Source organism: Misgurnus anguillicaudatus, chromosome 18 (genome assembly GCF_027580225.2).
Source record: "Misgurnus anguillicaudatus chromosome 18, ASM2758022v2, whole genome shotgun sequence".
Lineage (NCBI taxonomy): Eukaryota > Metazoa > Chordata > Actinopteri > Cypriniformes > Cobitidae > Misgurnus > Misgurnus anguillicaudatus.
The window spans coordinates 35,314,388-35,326,533 of record NC_073354.2 but is presented as its reverse complement, the minus strand read 5'-3'; the positions used below and the strand labels follow the sequence as shown (position 1 = coordinate 35,326,533).

The 12,146-nt window shown below is 38.6% G+C and overlaps 2 protein-coding genes across 2 annotated transcripts; both read left to right on the top strand.

The window, feature by feature from the left end:
* Nucleotides 1–531: 531 nt before the first annotated feature.
* LOC129429995 (trace amine-associated receptor 4-like) lies at nt 532–1,563 on the top strand. Its single transcript, XM_055187006.2, has one exon. The coding sequence runs from the start codon at nt 532–534 to the stop codon at nt 1,561–1,563; it is 1,032 nt and encodes a 343-aa protein (XP_055042981.2).
* Nucleotides 1,564–10,027: 8,464 nt separating this feature from the next.
* LOC129429996 (trace amine-associated receptor 3-like) lies at nt 10,028–10,987 on the top strand. Its single transcript, XM_055187007.2, has one exon. It carries the CDS (start codon nt 10,028–10,030, stop codon nt 10,985–10,987), a length of 960 nt encoding a protein of 319 aa, XP_055042982.2.
* The last annotated feature ends 1,159 nt before the right edge of the window (nt 10,988–12,146 follow it).

Sequence of the window (12,146 nt, the reverse complement as noted above, 5' to 3'; positions counted from 1 at the left end):
GATAAATATTGCATTTTATCAAACTTAATTATTAATAAACCATGTCAATATTAGATTGTAGTATTAAATAATAGACTTTTTCCTTAAATCTTTTGTTTCTATTAAAAATATTAATATATAACCCTACATTATTATTGATCTTATTAACACACAGCAAGGGGGAGCCAGAAAAATATAAGACTTTTACACAAACACCATTTTGAAGAATACAAAATATTGTCTTTTATCTCTATCAGATCAATTCGCAGATAATATCAGATAACATCAAATTATTCTAATCTCATGAGTCACAATGTTTGTGTATCAGTTAGTTACGTATACAGCTGGGGAGGGGTTTAGACCTGACCTGATGTGTATAAATGAACACATCTGAGCTATATCACGTTCATTTGGGGAGTTAGATTGAATGGGCATGTACTGCCCTTATGTTTATGTTTCTTTACCGTGGTAATTTCTAAAATGATTCTGTTTAAACTTTGGGTGATAATTGTCTACATGTTAACAATTACAACAGAAGTCCTCTCAGACGCGATGTCTTTCAATGAGACTGAGAATATTCTCCTGTGTTATCCTTCACATCCAGACTCTTGTCCTAGAGCTCAACGTCTTACTGGAGTTAAAGTGGCAATGTACGCTTTCATTTCACTCATGATCCTCATGACAGTTTTTGGAAATCTGCTGATCATCATCTCCATCTCTCACTTCAAACAGCTTCAGTCTCCAACTCATCTGATCATTCAGTCATTGGCTGTGTGTGACTGTCTGCTGGGTTTACTGGTGATGCCCTACAGTATGGTGCGATCTGTCGAGGGCTGCTGGTTTTTGGGAGATGTTATTTGTAAAATTCACTCTAGCTTGATCGTAACCCTCTGTTTCTCTTCTTTAATACATCTTAGTTTAATATCTGTTGATAGATACTGGGCCATCTGTGACCCTCTGAGATACAAAATGAGGATCACAAACAACACTGTGACTGTATGTATCACCTTCACATGGATCTTTTCATTTGTGTACCACTTTAGCATTGTGTTTTCAGGGGTGAATGCTGTTGGTCTGGAAGCTCTTATATTACAAGCGTCTTGTTTTGGTGGCTGTGTTCTGATTTTTAACAAAGAATGGGCACTAACTTGTATAATATTGGCATTTATTATTCCAGGAACTATAATGAGCTCTCTGTATATCATCATATTCAATGTTGTGAAAAAACATGCAAAGGTTTTGTCAGAGAAAGTGTCTGTGACCACCACAGGTGTTAATAGTAAAGGCTCTGCACACAGAGAAAGAAAAGCAGCTAAAACTCTGGCTCTTGTTATGGGCGTTTTCTTTCTCTGCTGGCTGCCTTTTTCTATTGCTGCTACTGTTAATCCTTTCTTTAATTTTGTGATCCCAGCTGATGTTTTTGAGGCTTTAGTTTGGTTTGCATATTTTAACTCAACTTGTAATCCCTTGATTTATGGATTTTTTTATCCTCGCTTTCAGAAGGCCTTTAAGACTCTCATATTCACTTATATCTGTGGATTCAATCATTCAAATACTCTGAATAAAGTTTTTGAAGATAAATAATAACCAGTAACTGTATAAATAAACAAGAGAATTTAAACAACACATTCAGCAAAAAGTGCCAGACAGTTTTAGATCTGAGATGTATATTACAAATGTTTTTAACTTGTCTTTTAATATCCTGACCTCTGTCGTCTGTATGTTTTGTGATTTGAGACATTTAAACTCAAGTTGAAGTTTAATAAAAAAGTATTAAGAGTAACTGACAAATGTTTAATAATACATGAATAAAGTCATGATAAAATAATAGTACACTTTAAGCCCACTGATAACTTCAACATCAAAGAAAATAATATTTTATGCTGCTTATTATTTAAGCAATCCAGTGATTTTTTAGTTTCCTGATATTTTTGTTATTCTAATCACATTTGGCAATGTTGAGTTAGACCTACTCATGTGGATGCTGCCTCACACACAGACACCCCAAAATTTATGTTTTTCAGAACCCTTTAGAAATTATTTTATATATGCATTGATATTACGTCAAATAAGAAATAAATGTATTGTTTTTTGGTGTATGAACATACAGTACTTCTTATATCATTTTAAATCATTTTCCTTTAAATGAAAAGATACGTTTTATTAGCTAGAGCACACAGCTGATCTCAGAGTTAAACCATAGCCTTACTAAAAGAGAGATGAAGCTTGTGAACGACAAAAAATAAATATTTTGTCATTCTTTTTACATTAATTTACAAATAAATGCATAACAAACTATTTTGTAGAGCAGATTATTTTCATAAATTAACTTATTTTACAGATGTCCTGAAATGGTACAGTGCAAACTGACATGCAAACTATAGCCAACACAAGCTAACCTTGAATGAAAAAACTTTCTTAATGTGGGCACAATGAAAATTACTATGATGCTTAGTCTTTGTAAACATATTTTATATGTATTGTCTTTTTAAAAGTTATTCACTTTGTAACCATTTAAGCCCATCTTGTTTTTTGAAGAATCATTCAAATTACAAACTTTGATGTTTTTCTGAGTAAAAATGTTTAATGATAACAAGACATCTGTGTGCTTCCACATTACCAACCTTTTACCCTACCTTAACTTTATTTAGAAAAAAATATAGCCTACAAATCACAAACACTGTAGCACCAATATATAATAGATGTTTGCTTATGTGTATCTGTCACAGTTTAGCTTTAGTGTTTAGCCATCGTTTTATGCATTGTGGTAGTCTATGATCAGAACAGCAGTATAGCCTAAAACAACTGCACTCACTCCTGTTTCCACACACATCCAAAGCTGTGACCTGACATCACAAAAACATGTGTGACAGGTTTTTCAGGCAAATAAGCCGATCAAGAGGTCGTCACTAAAAGGACCTGTCATATTTGTCATGATGTCCGGTTGCCGGAGTGTGTGTGTGTGCGAATCATAGCCAGCTATAGAACTTTCGTTCAGATTTGAGGTAGCAGTGCCACATTTGGTCAACTTCAAGTGCTTTGCCAGATCATCTCGTTCACCCGCACCAACACTACGAATTTAAACCGACGGCTCCCGAACTTTTTTGACATGTTTAAAAATTATCGGGAGGTCGTGAGGTGCTCGTAACCTGCTCGGCTCGGCTTGTAATTCCTCTCACACGGTGCGAGCTGCGACCATACGGGCATGAACGATTGAACGCATGCGAGCCCCTACGACAGCAAAAATCGCACTGTGTACGCCCGCCTTTAGGGAGAATGCACATCATGTTTATTTTCTTATTTTTGCAAAAAGCACAACATTCTGTTTTAATTGGGAGTGGACACAAAAAGCTATGGTTCAAAACACCCATCATTGTGATTGTGTTCGTGCTACAGAAGCTACTAAAGCCTACTAGCTTTATTACAGCAAAATCTATTGCTTCTATGCAATTGTGGTGACCAACAAGCGATAATGAACAACACCATACGTTGGTTATGCGCATGCTCAAAGTCTTCTTCTCCGTGTATAGTGTATATCTGTGGCAGAATTACAGCGCCCCATACTGGTCCGGCATGTATACTACACCGCTTTCAGTCGGTTTCAGTAGTTTCGTGTTTACGGATAATTTTTTTAGAGCAAGGAAAAAAAAATGATCGGATAGGGAATGCACCGGCTTCGTGTGGACATAGCCTAAAACACACACACAAACACATGGATTTCCTACCGTGACAGACACTCCTTCCATATTTGGAAGATTAGCTTACAATGCAATACTGACAGGAGTTAAAATCGTCTTTACTACCTTATCAATATGAGCCAAATCTAATCCAGAAAATGCAGATGACTGAGCTGATCCATCAACTTTGCCAGCTAGAGCAAAACATAACAGATTGGTAAGGTAAGGATACTTAAACATTAAAACCATGTCTGCATTTGTGATCGTAGAAACGACCAACAACAAGCGCTACTCTGTACATTGCACCAAACTTGTATTGAATTGTCAGTAGGAAATTCTTTAAATATGAAAACATAGACTACTTACAGGCTGTGAGTCAGAAGCGGGCAGAATTATGATAATGACCGACGTGTCTACCTCAACAGGCCAAGGAAGTAAAAAGTGCAAGAAAAGAGATTTTTGTTTGAGATGATAACTCTCGTCGTCGTTAACTTTGGGATTTGTGCCTTTGCATGTCATTAACATACTAATACACACTCCAAAGGAATAGGATGGGGAGGAGGGACAATCACACTTGGGTGGAGTTCGTTCCAGTTAAGTACAATATGAGCATTCCCGTAGATCAGTTCCTTTGTCAGTCCTTGATGCATTCAGTGTTGTGCATGTACCCGTGTTTAGTATAATGCTGGGTACACACCAAAAGATTTTTTACATCTTATAAGATTTTTTAAAATGTGACAGACCACAAACACGAGGATAAAATATCCTAGATTTAACCGTTTTAAACCTATTGTGTGTGGTGTGCTATGATGTGTCAAAGGCAGCACACCACCAGTGATGGGAGTAACACACTGTAATTACACTACTTTTAGCAGTAACGAGCATTTAACAAAGTATTTTTTAAACTGAGAGAATGAAAGGGACATGTTTTTATATTGACCAAATTAAATGTGTTAATGTATCTTTTGCGCTCTGTGGGAGGCAGGGTGGACAGATAATTACTCAACATGTTTAATCTGAGTGATTTCTTAAGTTATTTATGCCTGCTGGGTGTGTACGAACGTTGCTTTGTTCCACTATTTTGTATGGAAGTCAATGGGAAGTCTAGTTGGTTTTCCTCCAAAAGGGGGTGTGAACCTGTTCAGAGACATTCTGTGACGTTGCACCAATCTAACAAAAGAGTTAGAACTATCATTTTATCGTTCCACCACCAGCAAATGAGCTTGCTGCAATATTTTCGTCATACATTACATGTAGCCAGTGGTCAGTTGATTCCATTGATATGCGGGTGCTTATAGGCTTGCATGAAGTGATGAGTAGTTCATTCACAACTTGTTGCTGTCTGCGTTGTTTGGCGCGCTGTTATCCAGCACACCTGTTTTTCTCCTAGGGTTTTTTCCACCCCCTGGGAGTCAGCCAACTTTAGCTTAACCTAACACCCCCTTCTATACGTTACATATTACTACACTTTTTTGCTGAATTGACAACCTGCACAGGAGCCACAAAGTCTATTTTGGTAAGGTAGGTTAGAGCTGTAATCGGGCCTTAAAAGTTAAGCCCGAAATGTCCGGACCCGACAGAATGAAGCCCGAACCCGAACGTACATTTAGATTGACAGCTTTTTAAAAGCCTGAACCCTTTTACAGCCCGACATTATTTAAATGTGCGCACACACACAGCTTTTGTCAAGAATGAGAAATTTACACAGGTTTTAACATTATTTATTCATGACTAATAATCTACACGCCACTTGGAAGTTGAAACAAAGAAATAAAATAAGTCATCTGTAACATTGTAACATCTCATTCTAAATAGGCTTAACTTATGCCATACACTATAAATATGCCAATAAAATTATTATTTCTTAACAAATTAAATTAAGATAATACATTCTGAATTAAGATGGGAATTTGGCAATAACGAAATTAAGAGAAAGGCTCCGCAGGATTTGCGTCGGCACTTCTCTCCATTACTGCCAAGATTAGTCTATATCCTCTGTCTAAATTATGTATTTAAGGCTCGATTCATATTTAGTTATACATTGAAAAACCTACTCACCAAGATTAGGCTACATGTTTTTGATGAGAAAAATCATTAAATCCACTGTAAATGAATTTAGCGCGGTCCTGCGCTACTGATAGTGCATCCAGCAGCATTGAACTTGACCGCTCATTTACCTCACAAAGCCGGAGCGCAAGCCCGAGCCCGGCCCGAGCCCGTGTAAAATGTTAGAAATGAAGCCCGAACCCGCCCGAGCCCGTCGGGTCCCGACGGGTCCCGTCGGGTTCGGGCAAAGATCTTCAGCTCTAAGGTAGGTACGCGATATGTTTGTATTGAGATGGATTCAGATATTCTACTTCGATGAAACATTGTGTTGTTTATGAAATTTGTGTTTGTTTACGGATTAGCGTAACAATATAGTTACTACGTCTACACAACCGAAAGTGTGCTTTAACTAATTCTGATGTAAACCAATTGTTTATGTTGGTTATTTTGTACTGCAAATTTTTCTCACTGGTGAATGAGACATGAGATGTGACCATCTGATCTGTGCGTGTTCATAAGAGTGTTTAGAAAGAGGTATGACTTTGGATGGCGATTTGAATGGAGGGTGGGATCGTGATTTCATTGCTATTCGGCTACCGTTAGCATTTTCAAAATGTGATACCCTACCTTTAACACTGGTTGGAAATGACAATGACAGGGAGAAGAACGACTGAGACAGACCAGATAGGAGAGGGGCCCAGGCTGAAGACGAGCAGACAGAGAGCCAGATGGAAGCCGAGGTTCCAGAGGGCCAAGGTGGAGCTGGAGGCTCAAAGGACTAAGGCAGAGACAGTGATCTGGAAGACAGTGGTGAAGCCAGGGTGACTGAGGACCAAGGTGACATTGGAGGGAAGGAGGAGCCCAACAGAGCGACGAGGTGTGGCCAGAGAAGTGGAGTCCTGACCAAGGTGGAGCAGGAGGGACAAGAAAGTGTGGTGGAGATAATGAGGTGACAGGCCACTGTGGAGCCAAGGTGGAGCTGATTGGTTGAATGGCTGAGGTGGAGTCTGGGTCTCTGAGACTGGAGGCGGGGGCATGGGGAACACCATTCATGAGGTAGCTGACAGCTGGAGATCCCGAAGCTTATCCGACCCACTGATTTTGGCTTGTTTGAGGATAAGCTGATGTGTCTTCAGATAGCAGACCCAGTATAGCAAGACAGGCTGGCATAGAAAGAAGAGGAGTGTGTGGGAGGCGGTGTGGGATCATTTCAGAGACTGGAGATGCCTCAGTTGATGAAGGTGAGCTGAGTGAAACCAGCGGTGATGAAGGAGAGCTGGACAGGACCAGCAGAGATGAAGGAAAGCTGGGCAGGACCAGTGGAGATGAAGGAGAGTTGGGTGGGAGCAGCAGAGACGAGGGAGTGCGGAGGTAGCAGACAACTCCATTTATATAACTTAAATATACAAATACCCAATTAAGATCAGTTTCAGGGGCGGGAGTATAGGCAAAGTCCATACCCCCCTCGATCTTTAGGAGGATGCCCACGGCAAAGCACTGCTTTAACAGCTCATACACCTGGTCAGACTTTCAGTACGGGTCTGACTCTGGGGCGAAGACATGCTCAGTCATGCTAAACACTGGCTCCAGTGTTGCTGTAGGCTAAGGCTCTTCATCTACGTTGTGCAGCAGATCACGCTCCGTGCTGGGGGTGATGGCTGACTGGGTTCTGGGTTGGGAGTGGGGCTTGGAACGTACTCAATGGTGAAGGCAGATCTGCATAAAACCAGCACCCACTCAACAAATGCGGCAAAGCTCCATCGAGGACCCTCCCCGGACAACTGTTCTTGTGTGGTGGTGTTGAGGCAAAAATGCATAAAGGTGCAGAGGCAGTTTCTCGGGAAGGTGGTGAGTGGTGATGATTTAACATTCACATAAGTGTTCCTTAAATGAATGTTCTCAAGGCACATTAAGCGAACAGCGGGGAGGTCCGTGGTGTGCAGGGGACAGGGAAAAACAAACATGAAGACTTACAAAAAACACTATCAACGGACACTGCTTACTGTTTTATGGTTCTTCTGTCAAGTTTGTACCATACATGAGAGATGAGGAGTACAATGGTGTAGTTTTAATCATCTTTAGCAGGTTAAACACAAGAACATGTAACAGAGTCATGGCATACACAAACCTTATACAGAGGCAATCCAACCAATGACAAAGACAATGGAGTGTATAGGTGTGTTCGACTTCATGCGGGGCTGCGCAGACCGATCGGCGGCTGACTTGAAGCAGTGCATTCCGGTTAGTAATTTTGTCCGACTTTAGCTGGCGCTGAAGGCACGTGACTTTGTCAAATGGCTTTAACATACCGCTAGAGCGATTCGAGATCGGCCGCCTGAGTCAGCCAGCGCAGTTCCTGAAGAGGAGCTGCACAGGTTGTAATGACGACACAGCTGTTTCACGATTGGTCGGATTCACCACATCAGTGTGTTTCGTGTTTTTTTCACGCCCTCAGTTCCACGAATGCTCACAAATCTGTATTTTCATAACAGTTAAAGCTCTTTTCATGTGGTCGCGATGTTATATTGTGTCATCTTCATCAAAATAAAATGGATAAAAAACTTAGACCCCACTACATTGGTATTTAAATAATATATGCTTATGCTGAACTTTATTTTTGTATAAACATGATGTATGCCTCTTCTGTTCCACTCATGCTCATACTGTCACGTTCGTTTAACAGAACCCAAATGCAAGACACGGGGATATCAAAAATAGGGATTTATTATAACAGAAAACACACAAAAAAAACACGCCACACTGGGTAACGATGAAACAATAACTAGATAAAACACAAAAACACTGGAAAACTAGACTAAAAAGACTTGTTTGTTGTGTTATGGAATCACACATAACACAACAATGAACAGGCACAGACTAACAAACACAAGGATCTAAAATAGGGGAGAACTAATGAAGACAACAGATGACATGGATTAAACAATGAGGGTGACAAGGGAACGAGGTAAAAGTGACAAGACACCGGGAACATGTGGTCTAGTAAAACCAATACTCAGACCACGTGATCCCACACAGAACATGGGCATGTCATGATTCTGCCACAAGACTAGATTAAACACAGGATAAGCTGGCAGAACCATGACACATACACGGACATTCAAAACAGTATAATTCACTTTTTATGTTGTTTACGTCTAACAAATCATGTTTACTGCGATAAAGCAAGCAAACGCCACGTGACCAGCCATGCCTTATGTAAATGCAGCAAACTACTGGAACCACAGCGTGTCTGACTTCACGTCTCCGTTTTCAGCTCCTCCCCGCCTGCACGGCTAATCTCGCAGATCAGTTACATCCAGCCACAGCCGATGTCGAACACACCTAATATTTACAAAGTCCGGATAATTGTGAACAGGTGATGGGGTGCAGAGGATTAAATAATGAATACATTTTCAAATAAGAGATAAATCTTGCATTTTAACTTAATCTTTAATAAACCATGTCAATATCTATGATAAACACCTAAACTTTTTATTAAAGATTTTAGTAAATAAATAATAGACATTTCCCTTAAATCTTTTGTTTCTATTAAAACATTAATATATTAACCTACATTATTAACATTATTCTTATTAAACTTTTGGGACAGTTCACCCAAAAATGAAAATTCTGCCATAATTTACTCACCCTTGTTACAAACATGTATACATTTTTTTGTTCTGATGAACACAAAAGAAGATATTTAGAGAAATGTTTGTAACCAAGCCATTCGTGGACCCTATTCACTTCCATAGTAATACAAATGAATACTATGGAAGTAAATGGGGTCCGCAAACTGTTTGGTTACAAACATTTCTAAAAATATCTTCTTTTGTGTTCATCAGAACAAAGAAATGTATACAGGTTTGTAACAATATAAGGGTGAGTAAATGATGACAGAATTTTCATTTTAAAGTGATCTTTCCCTTTAACACATAGCAAGGAGGAGCCAGGATAATATAAGACTTTCAGAAACCTCATTTTGAAGGATACAAAATATCGTCTGTTATTGCTATCAGATCAAGTCACAGATAATATCAGATAACATCAAATTATTCTAATCTCATGGGTCACAATGTTTGTGTATCAGTTAGTTACGTATACAGCTGGGGAGGGGTTTAGACCTGACCTGATGTGTATAAATGAACACATCTCAGCTACAGTATATCAAATTTATTTGATGAGTTAGATTGAGTGGGCATGTACTGTATTTATGTTTCTTTAGAGTTGTAATTTCTAAAATGATTCTGTTTAAACTTTGGGTAATAATTGTCTACCTGTTAACAATTACAAAGGAAGTCCTGTCAGATTTTCGTGCAGACGCAATGTCTTTCAATGAGACTGAGAATATTCTCCTGTGTTATCCTTCACATCCAGACTCTTGTCCTAGAACTCATCGTCTCACCGGGGTTAAAGTGACAATGTACGCTTTCATTTCACTCATGATCCTCATGACTGTTTTTGGGAATCTGCTGATCATCATCTCCATCTCTCACTTCAAACAGCTTCAGTCTCCAACTCATCTGCTCGTTCAGTCATTGGCTGTATGTGACTGTCTGTTGGGTTTACTGGTGATGCCCTACAGTATGATGCGATCTGTCGAGGGCTGCTGGTTTTTGGGAGATGTTATTTGTAAAATTCATTCTAGCTTGAACATGACCTTCTGTTTGTCTTCTTTAATACATCTTAGTTTAATATCTATTGATAGATACTGGGCCATTTGTGACCCTCTGAGGTACAAAATGAGGATCACAAACAACACTGTGACTGTATTAATCACCCTTACATGGATCTTTTCATTTGTGTACAACTTTAGCATTGTGTTTTCAGGGGTGACTGCTGTTGGTATGGAAACTCTTATATTACAGATGTCTTGTTTTGGTGCCTGTGCTGTGTTTATTAACAAAGAATGGGGACTAATTAGCTTTATTTTGTCATTTATTATTCCAGGAACTATAATGAGCTCTCTGTATATCATCATATTCAGTGTTGTGCAAAAACATGCAAAGGTTTTGTCAGAGAAAGTGTCTGTGACCACCACAGGTGTTAATAGTAAAGGCTCTACACACAGAGAAAGAAAAGCAGCTAAAACTCTGGCTCTTGTTATGGGCGTTTTCTTTCTCTGCTGGCTGCCTTTTTCTATTGCTGCTACTTTTAATCCTTTCTTTAATTTTGTGACCCCAGCTGATGTTTTTGAGGCTCTAGGTTGGTTTGCATATTTTAAATCAACTTGTAATACCTTTGATCTATGGATTTTTCTATCCTTGCTTCCAGAAGGCATTTAAGAGTCTCATATTCACTTATATCTGTGGATTCAATCATTCAAATACTCTGACATTTGAATGAATACAGTTTTTAAAGATAAATAATAACCAGTGACTGAATAAATAATCAAAATAATTTAAACAACACATTGAGCAAAAAGTGCCAAACAGTTTTAAATCTGAGATATATATTACAAATGTTTTTAACTTGTCTTTTAATGTTCTGTCCTCAATAGTCTGTATGTTTTGTGATTTGAGACATTTAAACCCAAGTTGAAGTTTAATACAAAAGTATTCAGAGGAACTGAAAACTGTTTAATCATATATGAATAAAGTCATAATTCAATAACAGGGTAAGTGTACTTTTAAGCCCACTGTAACTTTGACATCAAATTATAAAAAGAAAATCATATTTGATGCTGCTCATTATTTTAAGCAATCCAGTGATTTGTTAGTTTCCTGATGACATTTTGTTTCATGACAATCACATTTGACAATGTTAAGTTAAACCCATTCATATGGATGCTGTCGTAGGACCCTTTTTCAGGACCCTTCAGAAATAAACACATTTTTGCAACTGTCAGTCATTTCTTTTATGTATGCATTGATATTACGTCAAATAAGAAATAAATGTATCATTTTTTCTTTTGTGTGTGTGTGTGTATGAACATATAGTACTTATATTATTTTATATAATTTTGCTTTAAATGAAAAGATAAGTTTTATTAGCTAGTGCACACAGCTAATCTCAGGGTCAAATAGGGGTGTCACGATTCTCCAAATCCTCGATTCGATTACATTTTCGATTCTAAAGTCACGATTCGATTCGATTCTCGTTTTTTTTTTTTGATAGACAAAAAATAACACAGTCTCACCCCATGTCGTCAATATTTGACGACACTTGACCATTCGACCATTTTTTGACGAACTGGGGACTTCAATACTATTACGTCCGTTGCATTCTCTTCTCCTATTTTCTTACCATTTTCGCGTCGGTTTAGGGTTAGATTATGCAAAATTAAACAGTGTATGCGAAATTAAACAGTGTACGCGAAATTAAACAGTTGTCACCTGGCGTTGGGGTTAGAAACAGTTGTCACCTGGCGTTGGGGTTAGAGTTAGGTTTGGGTAGGGATGTCATTATGTAAATCTAACCCTAAACCGACGCGAAAATGGTAAG